The sequence below is a fragment of the Ursus maritimus genome, unplaced genomic scaffold, assembly GCF_017311325.1.
Source record: "Ursus maritimus isolate PB19 unplaced genomic scaffold, ASM1731132v1 scaffold_33, whole genome shotgun sequence".
NCBI lineage: Eukaryota > Metazoa > Chordata > Mammalia > Carnivora > Ursidae > Ursus > Ursus maritimus.
The window spans coordinates 6,054,207-6,075,455 of record NW_024425897.1 but is presented as its reverse complement, the minus strand read 5'-3'; the positions used below and the strand labels follow the sequence as shown (position 1 = coordinate 6,075,455).

The 21,249-nt window shown below is 52.2% G+C and overlaps 1 protein-coding gene across 1 annotated transcript in view; it reads right to left on the bottom strand.

Annotated features, from left to right (window-relative positions):
* KIAA1671 (KIAA1671 ortholog) overlaps positions 1 to 21,249 on the bottom strand; it is a 128,787-nt gene that overhangs the window by 92,419 nt on the left and 15,119 nt on the right. Inside the window, 1 exon segment of the mRNA XM_040619650.1 lies at positions 18,734 to 18,868. Within this exon segment, the coding sequence (XP_040475584.1) occupies positions 18,734 to 18,868 (135 nt within the window).

Genomic DNA, 21,249 nt, shown 5'->3' with positions numbered 1-21,249 from the left:
GACCGACCGGCTGGCGGTACAGCTGGAAGGCCAGCCCTGCTCGCTGACCGACTGACGGTACAGCTGGAAAGCCAGGCCCTGCTCGCTGACCGACTGACTGACGGTACAGCTGGAAGGCCAGGCCTTGCCTGCTGACTGACTGATTGATGGTACAGCTGGAAAGCCAGGCCCTGCTCGCTGACCGACCGGCTGATGGTAGAGTCAGAGGGTCATTCCAGCTGTCATTCCAGAGAGCCGAGTTCTGAAAGCACAAGGGGAGGATGCGGCCCCACTCTCTGGCTAATGGTGCAGTTGAGGACTGACTCCCACTGGCTGACCGTACAGCTGGGGTGTGTCTCGTGTACTGACTGACTGAATGATGGTAAAGTCTACCTGAAGGGCTAACCGAACAGCAGGACAGGTGGCCCTTGCCAACTGACGCACCAACCATCCGCCACCCCCGGGAGTGGAGGCTGCTGGGGCCAGCCAGTCATCTCCAGGCTCCCACTGGCCTGGCAAGGAAGAGGAGCCAGAAAGAGGTGGGCAGGAAGGGGGGGAAGGGGTGACAGAGACGGGGGGCTGGAAGAGCACGGTTCCTGCGAGGGAAGCCTAGCTGGTGCCGAAGAGCCCAGATGGGGAAGCACAGGCAGGAAAAGGGAGGAACCCACAGAAAGTCAGAGAAGGCGAGGAGACAGATGGCCGTCGAGGCACAAAGAACACAGAGGGACACAGAACAGAGCACAGTTGGGGAGAGAGCAGGGCAGGGGGGAGGGAGGGAGGCAGACAGAGAAGGGGGCCCGGGGCAGGGGTGGGAAGAATTTTAAAAAAGAAGTCGAAAAAGCTGGACCTGGCAAGTTTGAGATGCAGACAGAGCAGACCCAAGACCAGGCAGGTGGGGGTGGGCAGGCACGAAAGCTGGAGTCCCCCAAACTCCTGCTCGCCCAGCCCGGAGATGGTCACAGTCTCCGGGGCAACCCCCCGGGGAGCAGCACCCCCCACTCCAGGCCAGAAGTGACCTCTACTTAGTCGGGGTCAGTCCCTAGTAGGGGACCCATCTCTACCTGGCAGGGGTGCCACCTGCATGCATGTGACAAAGGTACGCCCCCTCCCCCCCAACACACACCTTGAACGCCTTCCTATCCCTGGTGCCCATCTCTCCCACCCCAGGCCCCTGCCTGCCTTTCACCCGCCTGACCCCACACCAGCCCCTCCCCCACCCCACGAGCCATGCACCCACAGGGCCTTTGCTTGTGCCGTTCCTTAGCCAGAATCTGTCTTCCTCCCTGCAGTGGGTTGAATGGTGGCCCCCAAAAGATACGTCCCCCCAGAACCTGTAAATGTGACCTTATTTAGAAAAAGGTCTTTGCAGATGTACTCAAGTTAACGATCTTGAGATGAGATCATCCTGGATTACCGGGTAAGGCCCTGAATCTAGTAAGTATCCCTACAAGAAACAGAAGGGAAGCTGCAACCGCATGGAAGAGACACAGAGTGGGGGCCAGGCGGCCACAAGCCACAGAGGGCCCGGAGCCACCAAAAGCTGGAAGAGGCAAGGAGGGAGCCTCTCGTAGCACCTTTGGGGGGAGCCTGGCGCTGCCGATGCCTGGATTTCAGACTTCTGGCCTCCAGAGCTTCGAGAGAGCAAGTATTTATTGTTTTTGACCCACCAAGGATGTGGTGGGTCCTTCTGGCAGGCCTAGAAAGCGAGGACACACCCCCTCCTCTTTGCCCTAGTCCCCCCTGCTGGAGTTGAGCTCTCCAGCTTCAGATCTAACCATCCCGCCCCTCCGGCAGCCCCCAGACCCGGGGTCCCAGAGCGCCTCCTCTGGCAGAATGTGCTGCTTCTCTGTAATTCTTCCTTCAATCCCTGGTGCCCAAGGGCCCACCCCTGGGCAGCCTGTCTCCCGTGTCCCAGGGCAATGCCTGGCCACAGCACATCCTGGGGCAACTCTTCTCAACGTCATTCATTCATTCAAACACTGACTGAATGTACAACAATCACGTAGCCCTCAGGAGAGATGAGAGTTTAGCAGAAACCTCTCCAAAGGGATGGGAGGTCGTTAAAATTGCCATCAAACTGCCATCAGCATTCGGGCAAGGAGATGGGAAACCTGCAGCAAGATTTTGTTTGGGCCCTGGGTGTTTTCGGTAGGGGAGGGATGGCAGGCACACTCTGCTGTTTTATTTGAATACAGTTGCTAAAGCCTAGGCCTCAGAAGAACTGCGCGTAGCAATGCTGATTCCCGGCTCCTCTAGAAATGCGGGCCTGCCTCACCCACGGGCCTGCATTCCTGCAGGGACACAGCAGGCAGAACTGGAGGGTGCTGCCTGGGGAGCAGATCCGCCACATTCCTCCCGCTCCCCAAAACCCAGGCAAGGACCATGCCCCGGCCCTCCCAGGTATCGGAACCAATGACCCTGTAGGAACAGAGCCCATGCACCCGTCACACGCACCCTGTGCACCTGCTGTGTCCATGCCCTGTGCCACGGGCTGGACAGAGATGGCGCTGACACAGCCCCCACCTGAGACACTAGAGGGGCCTGCTTGCCCCACAAGCCTGTGGTCCATGAGAGTGTGCCTCGCTTCTTGCCTCGGCCTTCAATGCCTTTAGCCATACGGCCCCCAGGTACTGCCCCAGCCAAACCCATTCCTCATCCATGTGTGGACCCCCAGCCTCCCAGCCTTTGCCTTTGCTCGAACAGGGTCTTCGGCCAGGAATGCCCTTCCCATCTGCAGAAATTCGATCATCTTCCAAGCCCAATGCAAACAGCATGTTTCCAGGAAGCCCTCCAAGCAGGCATGCATCACTGAGCCCCCTCTGTCAGTATGTTAGGATAATCGGTGTGATGGGAGCCCATCTCCCTCCACAGGGCTGTGTGCTCTCCACAGGCAGGCCTGGCACACAGCCCAGCGCTTAGAAGGCGCTCTGTAATCATTCCCCGAAGGGCTGAGCATTCCCACTTCTCCAGGCACTAGTCCCACTGACAAGGAAATGCACGTGCATCTGTGTGCCCGGAACATACCGAGAACAGACCTACTGTGTGCACAGCACCCTCTCAGCCACCGAAGGGACCCACGGAAGCCATACACATGCCCCCGTCTTCCAGAAGCTGACAGCCTCCTGAAGAATCAGGGCACAGACAGAGCAGAAGGCTATCCAAGGGGGAAACTGAGACCCAGGGAGAGGAGAGCAGGCCGCAAAGAGGCAGCCCGGGGTGCCCGTGAAGGGTGTAGAGGATGCAGGTGGACAAGCCCGGGGTTCCAATCCTTATCCCAGCATTAGCTAGCTGGTTACTTAACCTCTCTGTGTCCCGGTTCCCCAGTGTCCAATGGGGGTGATGACGGTACCTGGCCCACAGGAACACCGGGAGGAGGAAATGAAGTCACACGGGTAAAGTGCTCAGGGCTGGGGGCTCAAAACAGCTTGGCTGTGACTGGCTAGTGGCGGACTGAGTTCAGCACCCTGGCTAGCAGGGAACAAGCAGGAGCCCAAGCTGGGGTCAGCCCATCAAGTTGGGGGTTTATCTTCCCCCAAAAAAGCCCCTCTGAGCCCATCTGGCCAGGGCAGAGCGTTATCAACTGCAGGATGTTTGGAACCCCTTAAAACGCAAAACCGGGGAAGGGGGAGGAGGGGGGAGGGTGGAAAGCAGAACATTCCTCGTCCCTTCGTGCCCAGTCTGACCCGGCAACAGCCCCTCAGGCCCCAGCGGGTTCTGTCCACCATGTGGAGGGGCAGTCTGGGTTGGGGGGAGGCAGGGACGATGGCCATGGATGAGAAGGGGCCAGCCCAGCACCAGGGATGGAAGCACACAGATACACGTGACAACACGGCCGCAGCAGGAACCCCTGCTCCGGGAAACAGCCAGACACAGAGAGACGTGCCGTGCGATTCCACTGATGGGACGGGTCCAGAAAACGCAAAACTACAGGGACAGAGAGTAGGTCTGTGGTTGCCAGGGGCTGGGGGGAGGGCAGGGCAAGGCAGGGAGCGGGGAGAGTGATTGCTAACTGGTAGGGGCTCTCTTTCGGGCATGATGAAAATGTCCGGGGGCTGATTGTACACCTATGTAGGTTTACTAGAAATTACCAAACTGTAGAGTTAAAATAAGTGCATCTCACGGCACACAGATTATATTCCAATAAGCTTTCGGAGAAGGAGAAGAAAAAAAGGGAGAGGACGAGGGGGAGGGGGGCAGCGGGCAAAGGCAGGTGCATGCCCAGCAGCCCCCAGACCCCAGCTGGAGAGCTCCCTCCGCACTAATTCCTGGAGCCCTGCTTGAGCACCTGCAGGAAAGCGGGGTGTGCAGCTGTCTCAAGCTTGGGTTCAGACCCCAACTCCAATCCTGCCCACAGCATCCTCCCGGACGACCTGCTTCTCCCTCTCTGTGCCTTGGTTTCTTCCCATGTAAAACGAGGCTGATAATAATTCCTTCCCTCACAGGGCTGTGGTGAGGGTGAGGTGGTGTCACAAATGCCCCTAGCCGACCGACCGTAAGTGCTTAGGCACCGAAAGCCTTGGGGATTAATTGAGTGAGGCGTGGTCCTTGCCCTCAGGGAGCTCAGAGTCTACGGGAGAGAAGCACTACAGCACTGGAGGCTAAAGGGCCTGGAGGTCACGGGAAAGGGTACAACCCCGGAGGGCTTCTTAGAGGAGGTGGCATGGAACCAAGTCTTGAAGTATTACCAAATGTCCCTCTTTTCAAGAGAGCCCGCTTTCAAGTAGAAGATTCAGCATCTCTGGAAATACTTTTGCTTAAGTCAGAAATGCCATTTCTATATTCATAGGGCTCTCATTATGGGCTGCCCATCCCCCAGACACACACATATGCCACACTCCTTTTGGAAGGAAAATAAAAACAGAATTGTTTTTCTCCCAAAAAGTAATTTCTTCAGAAGAGAAATATCATCCATGAAGACAAGTGGGGCGGCGGGGGCTGTGTGGGTTGCGGGAGAACGTCCCTACCTCAGCCCAGGAGGCCTGATGTAAGACTAGTGAAATAGAAACCGGCAAGGGACCTGATGGAGGACGGAGCTGAGCGACATGTGTACCAAAATCAGTGGCATGTGTTAAAAGAAAATCTAAGTCGTCGCGGAAGACTTGGCTTTTTCAGAGTGAAGGCCGTGATGTAGAAGGGGTTAAAAACCAAAAATAAAAGGAAACCTTGGAACTCGATCACCTCCATCTCGCCCTCTAGTGGTCACTTTTGAGCACTGCATAAGGAAAATGGTGCCTTTCTTTCTTTCCTTTTTCAAATTTTTTCCCCTAAATGGTGCCTTTTTTAATGTCAGAAGGATGGCCAGGAACAAGGGACAGGGGCACGGATGCGAGGAGGAGGGATGGGACAGAGCAACAACAGCTAGAAAACCCTCTGGAAGACACGCAGGGCATTTCTGATGCCCCCAGAGTCAGACAGCCCCAGATGGAGCCCCACCTGTGGCACCTGCCCCCCGAGCTGAGCCGCTTCACTTCCCCCAGCCTCAGCTACCCCATGAGCTGTGGCAGGGATTCATCAAGGTCATGTGTGAAACAAGCCTGCCAATCCCCGGTGTGTTAACTGAAGGCAGCTGGGTGTGGCCTGACCCGCCCACCTGCCTTCACCAGCACCCAAATTAAAAAAACAAATCTCCATCATATAAAAATGGTGAGATTTCACATCAAGATCAAGACCACTGGTCACTGGACAGGCAGGGACAGGCTGGAACACGCAACGGCGTCCCTTCCTTCCTCCGAGTTTGTCACTAACTCCCCATCCCTGCCCAGCCTGCCTTCCAGCCGCAGCTCCTGCGGCAGAATCTAGAGGAAAAGCGCCTGTACATCCGGATTCAGAAGCCCGGGGGTGACCCGGGTGCGCGTGTCTGAGCCGGGCATTCAGGAATCGCCAGATCTCCGGGGCGGGTGGAGTGGGCTTGGTCCTGGGAACTCTGCCCCTGTGACTGAATTCTGCATTTTCCCTCCGAGCCCTGCTCTCTGCTCAGTGACGAGGGGCCATCCTGAGAGCACAGGAGTGGCCCCCGCCCCCACCCCGGGAACGATGTGGCAGGGACAACAAATCACGGCTGCACCACACGCAGCCTGGTCCTTCCGCCTGGTTGCCCCTCCTGTCTCTCCCAACGTGACTGACTCCTACTCCCCCATCAAAACCCAGCTTCGGTTATACCTGGAGCCTTTCTGGCTCCCCCACCACCAAGCCGGGGGGGGGGGGCGGGGGGACTCATCACCCCCCCGCTTCCTCCAACCAGTGGGTTGGGCGCATGTCTGTCTCCCATACGGGGCTCTTGACTCTCCCACTCGCTCGCTCGCTCCTTCAGCAAACAGGGTCTGAGCATCAGTTCTGCACGGACACCGTGGAGCTGAACAAAGGAATCAAGAGCCCCGCAATCCTGCAATTTGTCAGAAAACAGATACATAGTGAGTGTAGGTAGAGGATAAAATCAAACCGGTACAACGGACGGTAAGGTGGCGGAGTGTTCGCAGGCGCCAAAAAGTAGAAACGAACCAACCGATGAATGGATGACTGACACGCGGTGGCACATGATTCAGCCATTAACAGGATGGAGGTCGGACCCATGCGACAGCATGGATGGACCTTGAACTCTGAGTGAAAGAAGCCAGACACAAAAGGACAAATAGCAATATGATCCCCTTTATCTGAGGTTCCTCCAACAGGTGAATTCATAGAAAACAGAATCGTGTCTGCCTAGGGCCGGGAGGAGGGGCACCAGGGGGTGATGGGGTGGCAGTAATGGCTATGGCTTCCTTTCGGGAGTGATGACAATGTCCCAAAGGTGACTGTGGTGATGGTCGCACAGATCCGTGAATGTACTAAAACCCACTGTATTGTCTATCTTTAAAGAGCAAACTGCAGGACGTGTGAACTATATTTCAATAAAGGGGTTATATAAAAAACGTGAGGCAAGTTCAAGTACAATATTAACTAAAGAGTCCAGGTGATTCACGACGATGAAAAGTACTCGAGGTGACAGGAGAATGACTGGACTTTGGGAAACATGCAATTCAGGTGTGAGATCCGCCAAGCACAGGCTCCACGTGGGCTCAAGTCCCAGCTCCACCACCTCCTTAGCTGAGTGATGCAGACAAGTGACTTCGCCTCTCTGGGCCTCAGCTTTGTCATCTGGAAGATGGGAACAAGAATAGTTCCCAGCTTGTGGAGTCACCATGAGAGTGAACGGAGCACGGTGCCTGGTACATCCAAGGGGTTAGGTAAATGGCAGCATCATCGAGGAGGGAGGCTGAGGACCGGTTGCTAAGGGAAGCTCGGCTTCTTTGGGGTAATGAAAATCTTTTCCGACTGTTGCACGCACCACGTGGAGAGTCTACGAAAAGTCACTGAGTCGTACACTTAAAAAATGATAGGGTACAAGGCAAAACACACTCTGACCATAAGATCCGGCCATCGGACTCCTTGGTATTTACCCAAAGGAGCTGAAACGTTAGATCCACATAAAAACCTGTCCACGGATGTTTACCCCAGCTTTGCTCACAATCATCAAAACGTGGAAGCAACCAAGATGTCCCGCAGCAGGTGAGTGGGTAAATAAACTCTGTCCATCCAGACACTGGGTTATTATTCAGGGCTACAAAGAAATGAGCCACCGAGCCACGGAAAGTCGTGGATAAAGTCGTGGATACTGCTAAGGGAAAGAAGCCAGCCTGAAGGGGCCACACACTGTGTGATTCCCACCACAGGGCATTCTGGAAAAGGCAAAACTATGGAGACAGTAAACAGATCAGTGGTCGTCAGGGGTTGGCTGTGGGGGGAGGGATGAATGGGTAGAGCACAGATTTTCAAGGCAGTGAAGCTCCTTTGCACGATACCATAATTATGGATACGGATCATTACGCATTTGTCTAAACCCACAAATCATACCCCAGAAGTGAGCTCTAATGTAAACTAGAGACGGTGGGTGATAATGATGTCACTGTAGGTTTGTCCACTGTATCAAGTGTTCCCCTCCAGTGGAGAATGCTGAATGCAGAAGGCTATGCGTGTGTCGGGGCAGGGGGTATATGGGAAATATCTGTGATGACCCTAAAACTGCTTTAAAGGGATAAAATCTTTAAAAATGGGGGTGCTGGGGGGCGCCTGGGTGGCTCAGTCACTAAGCGTCTGCCTTCGGCTCAGGGCATGATCCCGGCGTTCTGGGATCGAGCCCCGCATCAGGCTCCTCCGCTGGGAGCCTGCTTCCTCCTCTCCCGCTCCCCCTGATTGTGTTCCCTCTCTCGCTGGCTGTCTCTTTCTCTGTCAAATGAATAAGTAAAATCTTTAAAAAAAATAGGGGTGCTGGGGCGCTTAGATGGCTCAGTCGGTTAAAGCGACTCTTGATTTCAGCTAAGGTCATGATCTCAGGGTCGTGAGATCAAGCCCTGCATTAGGCTCTGCACTGGGCATGGAACCTGCTTAAGATTCTCTCTCTCTCTCCCCCTCTCCCTCTGCTCCTCCTCCGGCCCCACAGTCCCCCCCCCCCACTTTGCATGTGCACAATCTCTCAGTAAATAAATGAATATCTTTTTAAATTTGGATGCTCCTTCATTCATTCATTCCACACATATATGTTGTGTGCCTACTATGCACTGGGCACTGGGCTCAGAGTTCCCTGCCTCTCAGAGCCTCCACTCTGGGCGATGAGAAGATACAGCATGTGACAAGGGGTGCGTTGGGAGAGAACAGTGGGGGCCAGGGGTCCTTCTATAGACATGGCACCAGGGAAGGCCCTGCTGAGCGGTGTCATTTGAGCTGAGAGATGACCTGAGAAGAGAGAAGTGAAGAGGGAATCTAGAGGAGAGCAAACAGCAGGTGCCAAGGCCCTGGGGCAGAAACATACCTGACATGCATGTTAAGGGAACATTCTGAAGGCCAGTGTGGCTTGAGTGGAGTGAGCATAGGACATGTACTGGGAGAGAGGGTCAGCCAGACACACAGTCTTGTAAGCTGTCATATGGACCCTGGATTAGATCCTGAGTGCAGATGGGATTTTATCCTCCAAGAAAAGGTGTGAATCTGACTTCTCTCTAGAGCACAGCAGGTGCTCAGCAAACATTTCCGGAATGAATTATAAAGTCTGCCTAGGACCTTGGCTACCAACTCCTGCTTGGCGACAGACAGCTTTCCAATGTCTGGCTTACCTGCTCACGACAGCCTGTGTGGGGCACAGAGCTGGCTTCTCCCACCCACTGCACAGGTGAGGACGGTGAGCCTCAGGGAGCTGTCCAAAGCCACACAGTGGCAGCAGAAAGAGATCAGAGTAGAATCTGGGTCTAGTGGGGTTTATTCCTGTTTGGTGCGAGCGTGTCCGTGTACGTGTATGCAAACGCAGCTGCGTGCGCGCTGGTGGAAACAGGTGTGGACCCCAGCCACTTGGCCAGAGTGGGGTGGCCCTCCGGTGAGTCTCAAAGGGCTGTGACAGGTGAAATTAGCAATCGGGACTACTAGCAGGGGAAAGTGCATTCGTTTGTTATTTATATTCGAAAACACAATGAGAGTCAAGTCCAGATTAGCCTGCTACGGATTAGCATTACTCTCCCACAATGGATTAGCATCATTTTACACAAGGGTGTTCCGACATACTTTCTCAAGGAGGAGAAACAAAAGGACTAGAAAGATCCTCGTCATCCCACTGGGCCTCCATTTCCTCACCTGTGAGATAACCGCAACGGGTTAACACAGAGAAAAGGTTAATTCGCTCCAGGACCAGGATCCCACAGCTAGGCGGCCCCAGCGCCTGCAATCCCGCGCGGTTCCACCAGGGGGCGCGCACCACGTTGCTCCTTGGGCTCCAGTAAGGAGGTTTTGCAAGGGAACAGGTGTCCCATTGTTCATCAGCCTCCTGTGGACACCTGGCTGGGAGCCCTCCAACGTCTTGGTCCCCAGGAGCCCCAGCAGCACAAGTGAAACAAAATCCAGCCCCTCCCTCCATATAGGGAGCCTGCTCCCCAAAGCCCTACCTCTCTCCTCAGCTCCAGGGCATAAGTCCACTGGCCAGGGATCAATCTAGGTGTTGCAGTTTCCTTGCTGCGTGTGCTTGGGTCAGTCACAACCCCCTTCTGAGCCTTGAGGCTCAGCATCTCTAAAATGGGCATGGATACAGTGATGTCACTTTGGCAAAAAGCACCAGGAAATAGCATTCAGCAAGCCACAGAAGGGCTCAAGCCTGTTTCCTTATCTAAAATATAGGAACGATGAATACCCATCTCTTGGGGTTTGTGAAGATTAAATGGGACAATGGAATAATGTTCGTACAGTGAATAATCTAAGCACAGTGTCCGTCAAGCAGATACTCAGTATACACTATATAGTCATAGTAATAGCAGCAAAGTAATAACTTAAGAAGTGATACTACTGCTCATGGTACCTTACACACATTAATTCATCTAACCTCACTGCATTTCTTTCTTTTTTTTTTTTTTTAGAGAGTGAGTGTGTAATCAGAGGGAGGAGCAGACAGAGAGGGAACAAGAGAGAGAATCCCAAGCAAGCTCCATGCTGAGCACAACGGAGGGCTTGATCTCAAGACCCTGAGATCATGACCCGAGCCAAAATCAAAAGTCAGTTACCCAACCAACTGAGCCACCCAGGCGCCCCTAACCTCAGGCATTTCTAGTAAGTAGGTTCCTTTATTACCCCTATTTTACAGATGGGGAAACTTGAGGCAGAGCTGTTAACCCACTCAAGGTCACATAGCTGCTAAGTAGCGGAGCTGAGATTCAAACCCAGGCCATCTGGCTTAAGATATGTGCTCTTCTCTGTATGCATATTACCCATCAATTTTAAAAAATTATCTTCTAGGCAACGAAAGGAAAAGTAGATAAATTGGTCTTCATCAAAATTAAAAACGTTTGTGCATCAAAGAACACTATCAAGAAAACGAAAAAACAACCCACAGATGGGAGAAAATATTTGTAAACCATGTAACTGATAAGGGATTAGTATCCAGAATATATAAAGAACTCCTACAGCAAACTCAACAGCAACCAAAAAGAACCACCCAATTCCAAAATGGGCAAAGGACTCAAATAGACATTTCTCCAGAGAAGATACAAGCATATGAAAAAATGCTCACCATCATTAGCTGTTATGGAAATACAAATTGAAACCACAATGAGATACCATTCCATATCCATTAGGATGGCTTTTATCAAAAACAAAAACAAAAAGCACAAAACAGAAAGCAGCAAATGTTGGTGAGGACCGGGAGAAATTAGAACGCTCGTGCATTGCTGGTGAGAATGTAAAATGGTGCGGTCACTATGGAAAACAGTTTAACGCTTCCTCAGAGAATTAAAGACAGAACTGCCTTACAGTCCAGCGATTCCACTCCTGGGCATATGCACCCAAAAGGACTCAAAGCTGGGACTCCAACAGATACTTGCACACCCATGTTCACAGCAGCATTCCTCACAACAGCCAAGAGGTGGAAACAAACCCAGGATCCACCAACAGATGGACGGATAAACAAAATGTGAACTATAGCTACAATGGAGTATTATTCTACCTTGAAAAGGAGGGAAATTCCGACACCTGCTACAACAGCGATGAACCTCGAAGACATTACACTAAGTGAAATAAGCCGGACACGAAAAGGGCAAATACTGTATGGCTCCCTTTATCTGAGGTGTCTAGAGTAGGCAAATTCACAGACAGGAAGTAGAACAGACGGTGCCAGGGGCTGGGGGAAGCGGGATGGGGGGGTTAGCGTTCACTGGGGACATAGTTTCTGTTCGAAAGGATGAAAACATTCTGGAAACAGACAGTGGTTATAGCTGCACAACACTGTGAATGTATTTAATGAAACTGAATAATATATGTAAAAATGGCTAAAATGGTAAACTTTGTTATATATATTTAACCACAATAAGTTTTCGGTTTTTTGTGGGGTTTTTTTGGTTTTTTGTTTGTTTGTTTTGTTTTTTTAATGGTCTTGCTCAGATTGCTGCCAACAAGTTTCCTACCTGGTCTCCAAGCGTCCTGCTCACCCTCTCCAACCCCTCCAAGATGTCCACTAGGGGGCGCTCCAAGCCTCACCTTCGCTGGTATGTTACAAGTCCCATCTTTCGGCTTCTCTGGGCCTTAGACAGGCCTATCACCAGGCCCCTTATTCTGACTCTGAGGGGCCTTCTCATCCCCGGCCTGGCCAGACTTCTACCTCATCCTCACCACTCTCCAAAAACTGTAACCCCTCCTCGCAGCTCCTGGAAAACCCTACGTTCTCCTATGCTTCTTTATGTACGCACATGCTATTCCCCTGACCTGATTGCTTTCTCGGCTGATTCCTTCTTCCATCGAGTCTGGCTCTGACATTCTTCTGAATTCCTCCAAATGGTATGATGCTTCCCACCTCTGTGCTTATCAAAGCAGCCTTTGCTTACCCAAAACTAACCTCTTTACAGTGGCCATCAAGGCAGTGTGACCTGACCCCTGACAACTCCCTCACTCCTCACTGTCCACTGTAGCACCAATGCCATCATCACCATCATCATCATCAGTAATACTACAAAACACAACAAGCCCCAGGACCTTTGCACTTGCTCATCCCTCTGCCTGATGCTTTCGCTCTGATTCTTCCACATGGCTAGGTGCTCCCCTTTCAGGTCTCAGCTCAAATGTCACCTCCTTAGAAAAGCCCTTCCTGACCTCTATTAGTAATGAAATAGACTCCAACCATCCTCTTCCCCAGCCACTCTCAATTCCCAACACCCTATTTTATTTTCTTCGTAGCACTTGGTACCATCTGAAGGTCTTCCTCATTTGAGTCTGGCTCCTTGTTTAATGTCTATCTTCTCACACCGAAGTATGAGCTCCAGGAGGGCAGGAACCACTTAAGTCCCGTACCCTCCTCTGCCTGAAGAACTAAGAACAGTGCATGACACATAGTAGGTGCTCAATAAATATCTGTCCAATGAATGAGTAGTATTCATCATCCTGCATTATATAACTACTTGTTTATAGTCTATGAATGTGAGCAATTTGAGGACAGAAATTAACTTATTCATCTTTATATCCTTAGAGCTTTGAATAATAAACAACTGGGTAGAGGATGGATGGATGGATGGATGGATGGATGAGCAGATGAATGGGTGGGTGACAGCTGGGTAAATATATGAATACAAAATACCCTAAGTACAAAATCTCAGGCACAATCAAGCATTTGCATTTAGGACCTAGGAATCAAAAATCTTCTGGTCTGGTTGGTTTTCATCCAGAAAAGGAACTTTAACCAGTTGAGACATAAATTACTCAACCCAGCGGTGATAGACAAGAAACAATTAACACATGGAATTAGCCACAAGTCAGGATTCCAGAGCCTCCTAAGAGCACAGGGTGTCACCAAGTTTCTCACCACTCGGGCTCCACACTCACACTCCTAAAGCTGGTGTGTCATCCTTCTTCTGCCTCACCCAGGAAGGAAGGTCACTCTGCCCTCTGAGCCAGTTGGCACCCAGCCTCTCTCTTCCACCTCAGCCTTTCTTCCCTCCTCTGAGCCCTATTTCCCAGCAGAATGGAGGCCTTGGAGGGCAGAACTGTGCCTTCCCATCCCAGAGGCCCAGTGCCCAGCACACATCTCACATCACAGCATACAGACACTAGACAGATTTTCTCTCTTGTCCCGAATCCCGGTTTGGAGGCCGGGGCTTCCTTGACAAGGACCTGACAATCCCCATTTTGAACAATCCTATTTGTGGAAAGACCAATGGCCATATCCAACTTGGCCACCTTCCATGATGGGAGGCCAGAAGTCTTCAGCACTGACTGTCCCAGACTCTCTTGCTGCTAACAGTGGCCAAGTGACCCAGTTCTTGCCCATGATGTGTAAGTGAAAGTCTTCTGGAGGGTGCTCTGGGGAAAGCTTTTGCTTCTTGCAGAGTCAGCTAGCATGGCCCTTCTGGCTTCTCACTTCTTCCTGCCAGAGAGTGGACTTAATTCTTGGAAACGTGGCAGCCATCTTGGGACCACGAGGCACAAAGCATGAGGGAAAGCCCAAGAGACTCTCAGAGATGTTGAGCCAAGCCAACAGCTGCCCACCTCTGAATATCTTGCTCTGTGTGATAAATTAGCCCTTTTAATTAAGCCAATGAGCCACATTCCTGAGACATTCAATTCAAATGACATCAACACAGGCCCAACATCAAACTGGGGAATGCCAAGCAACACATTATAGAGAGAAGAGTCCATATCCTGGACAAATAAAAAACCATCAAATCTTTATTCACAGCTAGTTTTTCAAGCACAATCTCTGATGAGTTATTTCTAGCGGGTCGTATAGACTCTTCCTTTTTTTTTTTTTTTTCCCCTTCCCACTTGAATGCCTGGTCAACCAAATGAAATGCAAAGAGAGTATCTAACCAAGACCACTGATATATCCACTGGGGGCCATTGCACAAATTCCCTCTTATCTCAAGTTGACTGGATTCACAAGTCTTGGCATTAGAAGCCCCACTGGTTTTTCCCTCCATCCTCCTGTCATTATCATGAAATTACCGGGTTCAAGTGCTTTTCAAACCTTCGGGACTGCTCTGGCAGATGCTTGAACAAGATGGCGGCACAATGGCAGAGGCGCCATTTTCCAAAAACAAGCCTCCTGGTTTCCCCGGCAAGAGATGTTGAAAAGTCTGAACTCGGCATTAAAACACACACCGGGGGTGCCCAGGAGTGACACAGCAATGTTTGTAAGACTCCAGCCCGTCTCCTGGACTTTACTCACATGCATTGCACAGAACAGTCTCACGCCCTTGAACCTTTGCCCAACCTGTTCCCTCCACGGGGGGCAAACCATCTCTTCCCAGACCACCCATCTAGCAAACACCAGTTCATCCTTCAAGACTTCAAACAAGTGTGCCTCCTCTGTGAGACACTTTGAACCTTGAACAGATCAAATGAAAGAATGCCCGTAAAGCACGTGTCGCAGGGCCTGGCATATAGTAAGCGCTCGGTGAACAGGAGCTCTTAGAACCCCCTGTAATTGTTTCTCTACCTTCTTACGTACCCGTGTCTTGTTTATAACTGTAGCCCAATGCCCAGCACAGCACCAAGGACGTCCAGGTAAATTATTTGCCAAAAGAAAAGACTGAGACCCTTCCCAACACTCCATCTCAGCCAAACTGGTCTATTCAACGTTCCCCAAACATGCCTCTTACATCACCTCACCCCCCATACCTTTGCATATGCTATTCCTCCTTCCTGAGTGCCCTTCCTCTCCTCCTCCTCCACCTGACTAGACCCTCCTAGACCATCTTCAGGTACCTCTGGACTGTAACCCCGAGGGGTTGGGAGAATCTCTAGCACCCCTCACACAGGGCCCAGCACACAGTGGGCCCATGAGAGAATGAGCCCATCACTAAATGAGCCAGCAAATGCTAGCCAAGGGTTTGGAGATTTGGAAGAACATTCTCAAGGTTCTCCCAGCCACCTGCCCTGTTACAGGGAACCCCCGCAGCTGGTGAATCTGTACCCTTAGTCATAGGAGGGGCCTCTGGGGCACACTGTGACCTAAGGCCATGGTCCATAACTGAGTCACTGTGTTTTATGATCCCTGCATGAGTGCAGACCAAAGGCTCATCTTCTGGGGAAAGGAGGGTGCGCCCATCCATGGATGGGTAAGGTACGAGGCCGGGCGCAGGGCTCAGAGTCGCCACAAGGATCCAAGGTCCTACTAAGTGTGGCCCTGAAAGCAATGGGGGGGGGGCCTGACCTCTAGCCAGGGAGGGAGTCAGAAAGGTGGTCTGCAGTCCCAGCTCTGTGCCAGTGCTGCGGGACTCTCCCTGAACAAGACACCTTCCCCTGCTGGGTCTCATCTTCCTCAACAGCAGAAAAACTTCTAAGATTGGAGGTGCTTCCCTGTTCCATCGAGCAGCTCTTCCAGAGAACACAGAAGAAAAACAAACTGATAGCAAATAATAACCAAGAACACGATAATAGCAGGTAACATTTATCACGCAGTTACTCTTCACCTGGCACTGTGGTAAGTGCTTTATAAACATCATCTCAGCACGGTTCCAACCTGGGGGAAGTACTTAATGGCTCCGAGCCTCAGTTTTCCCATCTGTAAAACGGGGATAATACTAGTGTCCCTACCACGCGGGAAGCACTGTCAGCTATTAGGCCTTATTATTACCATGATTTTACAGAGGAGGAAAAGAGAGGCCCCAAGTGGTAAACTCACTTGCTCACTGCCTCTGTTAAATGCCAGGGCCACACGGTCTGACCTTGTGCTCAGGGTCTGGCCAGCCTGTGGGTCAGCTGGCTGTGGGCGGGGCTATGCAAATCAGCAGGGCATCAGCCCTTGGCAAGTCCCAGGCACCCTTCAGAGGGCAGCAGTGGCAGAAGAGCTGGTGGCCAACCCCGGGCTGAACAACTACCACATTCTCACCCCCAGGGCCGAGGCTGTCTTGCTCCCTCATGAGCCGATGCACCGAGTGCTGCGGGCCCAGAGAGGGGCCGACAGGGGCTGGCAGCGGGCCAGAGACACAGTCCTGTGGCAGAAAGGGTCCAGGTCCAAGGCTGGAAGCAGAAGAGGCCTTAGTTTCCATCCCAGCTCCCCTACGTGCTGTGTGGCCTTGGGCAAGTGGCTTAACCTCTCTAAGCCTCAGCTTCCTCTTCTCCAACGTGGGATTCATACTCCCTCACGTGAGGAGTGCAGTGGGGACGGACAAGTCCTGAGACACAATCTCAAAAAATGGAGGTGAACCTAACCCTAAACTGGAACCAGCAACACAAAGTCCTTCATCAAGAGCGATGGGAGCAGGAGACCCCGTGTGCGGGAGGACCCCCTCAAGCACACCAGGAAGTACGCAGGTCCGGCCGACTTCCAGAAGAGTAGGGGCGGCCAGCAGGGCCGAGGGCTCAGGACCCCAGTCCTCCCCCGGACTAAGTGAGGCCTTCTCTCTGGGCCTGGGTTTCCCCTCTTACAATGAGAGAGCTGAAGAAAAGGGAGAGGAGAGGGGGAGGGGGAGGTAGAAGAAAAAGCCATCACTGCAGCCCCAGCATTCGCTAAGGATTTCCTCCTCTGAGTGCTGAGCGAGCTCATCTACTCCTCACAGAAATGCTCTTGAGGCCAGACAGGACCACCCTCATTTTACAAAAGAAAAAACTGAGGTTCACTGAGGTCCATCGGATCACTTGTCCAAGGTCACACGGTGGCAGAGCCGGAACTGGAAGCCACCTCTCAGCCTCTAGAGCCCAACACTGAAGTGCCCCAGAGTAAGACTTTTGGAGCCATGGGAAAGTGAGCTGCACACCACCACCCCCTGATGGCCACTCCTTAAAATTGCAGGTATGAGTCCTCAAAGCGGGGAAACAAGGTCTGAGGCCCCCACCCTTCCCACCCGCATCGGAGAAGGGGAGATCAAGCAGGCAGCAACGGCGCAGGGGCCTCAGGGAGCCACAAGGACAGAGCCAAGGCAAGCCACCTGGGGACTCCGAAGACAAAGGCTCCTCAAAGGACAAAGGGCCACCAGGGAGGATGTCAGCACGCAGAGACTATAAAAACACAGGCCTTAAGTGCTTTTCTCTCCATAACCTCTGTCTTCACATACACACACGAAAGTTCAAGTACAATCAGATAAGCTGAGTCGGTGCCGCTGGAGAGGCAATGAGAAAAGAGCGAGCTGGAAATCAGCGGAAAAGAACATTAAAAAAAAAAAACCAAAAAACAGGCAGGTTTCAAATGTGGTGGGGATCTGAACACCCCAGGAATCTTTCTGGGGCCGCTCGCAGACGGCTAGCCGAGGTCTGCATTCCTCCTCTGGCTCTGTGGCCCCCAGCCCTGCCATCGGCCCCACTGACTCTGGCATAGACGTTTGCCCATCAAGAACCCTGCCGGCAGCATCTTCTTCACCCCGTGTTGCAAAGGAGCAAATGAAAGGAGGTCCAGGGAAGTGAAGTTTCTTGCCCATGACCGTAAAGCCAGAGGGATGGAACCTAGGATTTCAATGCCAGAGGACCCCATGTCTCCAAGACACAAGACCAGGCACAAATACCCTTGAAATACATCGAGCTTACGATCCGAATGACCTTTTAAGTAGAACTGGGTCTGCCTCATTAAAGAAACGCCTGGCTTAGTCGCCCCACATGAGGCCCGGGGAACAAGAAGAAGAAGAAGAATGGTAATAACGCTCATGAAAGCGTTTGCTGTGCCCCCAGGACCATGCCGCACACTTGCCGCATTACCTTCTCTGAGCCCCGCAGCAGCCCTGTGAAGTAGATGCTGTCATTATCCCCATTTCACAGACGAAGAGACTGAGGCCAAACACCCGTCTGCACACAGAGCTAGGGGTCTGAGCCCTGGTGATCTGGCTCGAGGACCAGCTTAGTTAAATGAACTTATTGGTGCAAAAGAAATAGAAATCAGGATCCTGTGTCCTAGGTAACGAAACCAAAGCACAAAGAAGTAAGTCGCTAAAAGAGACTGAGAGGAGCGGTGTTGGGATTCAAACCCCGAACATTCAGACCCCAGGGTACGTTCTCTTCTCTGCTCCATGCCAGGCAGCTGGGATTACCTCTCTGCATGGGGCCGGAAACCCGAGAGGAGCGAAGGCAGAGCCACCAAACCCCTTCCATGTGGAGAACCGTCGCGCAGCCAGTCCGGCAACGCCGGATTCCTGGACAGGCACTTGCCCCCCTTTGGCCCCCTCGGCCCCCTGGGCCAGCCGGGACTGTCCACATGACCGCATTCCCAGCGGTGTCCGATGCCCAACAACCCCACGCCGGGTCCCAGTCTGGCCACGCCAGCATCACTCACGACAAAGGGCCCGCTCCTCTTGTCCTTGCAGAAACTGTGGCTTCTCCGGGGGCCCAAGGCTGCGGGGGGCCCCTGCCAGAGTGGCTGCTCCTTGTCCAGCAGGGCAAACTCCTTCTCCAGGTCCTGTGGCGGCATCTGAGGCACGGAACACAAGCAAAGGACTTTACTGGGGCTTTCCTACTTACGGGAAGAATACGTCACAGCGAGAGAGTCCATTCTGTGCCTAAAAGGGCAAAAAGAAAACGAATGCACCAGAAACCCCACCCCATGGCGGTCCACCTTAATGTCAGGAGGTAAGTATATGGGGTCTGGGCTCAGGCCAGCCTCAGCCACTTAATAACTGTGTGGCCTCAAGTTAGTGCCTTAACCTCTCTGAGCCTTGACCATGTGGGCAAACACCCCTAATAACCGTACTCAGCTTCTTTTTTTTTTTTTAATGATTCTTTATTTTATTATGTTAGTCACCATACAGTACATCCCCGGTTTCTGATGTAAAGTTCGATGGTTCATTAGTTGTGTATAACACCCAGTGCACCATGCAATACGTGCCCTCCTTACTACCCATCACCCGTCTATCCCATTCTTCTAGGCTCAGGGGAGAACCAAGTTAGGAGCAGCGCATGGAAAGTGTCTGACACCGTGTGCCACCAGGGGGCGCTGTGCAGGAGTCCTGAGCCCCTGGCTTGATTCAGGCTCATCTCCCCCACGCCTGGTACCTGGGGAGCCCTCCATAAATGCTAGCCAGCCTCATTACCTCCCTGGTAACTTTTGGTGACATCTCTCCATGCCTCCAAACACACATGCACAGAAGCACAGACAGAGAGAGAAATGATACGGGAACAGGGCAGTACTAGATACCCCAGTCTGAACTCTGCGGTTTTGTCCCAGCCAGTCATATATAGGGGATACGTGCCCAGGCCAGTAAGTATGGGACTCCAGAATTTGTAGGTCACGTGTCTCACACTCTCCCTGTACAGATAAGGGAAGGAAGGCCCAGAGAGGGAAGGCATCTGCTTAAGAACACACAGCACGAGTAAAGAGCAAGGCTGGATTCTGGATCCCTTGCCTCGCAGACTCTTTTTCTGATGCCTTATGAGACCCTCTGTGTGTCCTCCCACCTCCCTGGCTGGGATTTCAGAGGGATGTCTACTCATCCAGGGCCAGCCCTAGAGCCTTCTCTTTTCCTGCTCTGTCACTCCCTGGGGATCTCTCATAACATCCCCTGGCTTTAAAGAAACCCCATCAGTGCACAGACAACTCCCGATTTTGTCCGTGTTGGGACCCCTGACTTGCAGATCCCACCTCCCACTCCACTTCTCCCCACGCTGCGCACACTCATGTCAGCCTTCATGGGCCCCAAACAGGCCTCTCCATTCCTTCCCTCCAAAACTGCCCCTCTCCGCCCTGCCCCTCGCCCAGCCGTGCCAGCCAAGGCCCTTGGGTTGCTCTCCGTTCTTTGGCTTCTCTCCACTTCATCAACAAAGCTGAGATTCTGTCTTCAAACATGCTGCAAACCTCACACCACAAACCAAAATCAACTCAAAATAGATCAAAGCCCTCAATGCCAGAGCGAAAGCCAGAAAACTCTCAGAAGAAAATATAGGTGTCAACGTTCATGACCTTGGATTAGGCAGTGGTTTCTCAGATACGGCATCAAAAGCACAAGTGATCAAAGAAAAATAAATTGGAGTTCATCAAAATGAAAAACTTTTGTGCTTCAAAGGGCACCATGGAGAAAGTGAAAAATACAACCCACCAAGTGGGAGAAAATTTCTGCAAATCCTATGTCTGTGAAGGCACTTGTGTCCAGAATATATAAAGAGCGATTACAACTCAATAATAAAAAGAACAATAACCCAATTAAGGATGGACAAAGGATCTGAGCAGACGAAGAAGGGAAACAATGGTCACACAGGCACATGGAAAGATGGGCCATGGAAAATGCAAGTCAAAACCACAATGAGATACCTTCATACCCAGGGGGATGGCTAGAATCAAAAAGACGGGTAAGTGTTGGCAAAGGATGCAGACACATCGGCCCTCACGCACTGCTGGTGGAACGTATAATGGTGCAACTGCCTTGGATTTCGGTGGCTCCTTATGCTCTGGCCCCTGCCCCCTGTGCCCACTGTGGCCCTTCCAGCATCCACGGGACCGCTCATCCCCATGATGGCCATCACTCAGGTGGCACCTCTCGGGTCCCCTCCCCAGGAAACCTTCCCCTGACCACGCTCTTAGAGTCACCTCCCCATCGCCTCTTCTTCTATCTCCCCTGCACTTCCTACTCTCACTCACTCAGGGTCTGCTTGCCCCCTGGATGGGAGCCATCCACGAGAACATTCTGTGGTCACGGAGATGTTCTCTATCTGGGCTGTACAATACACTTGCCACGAGCCACCCGTGGCTTTTGAGCACTTGAATGTGGCTAGTGGGACGGAGCAATTGAATTTTTAATCTTGTTTAACTTTAATTTACATTTAAAGAGCCACACGTGACTGGTGGCGGCTTTATTGCAC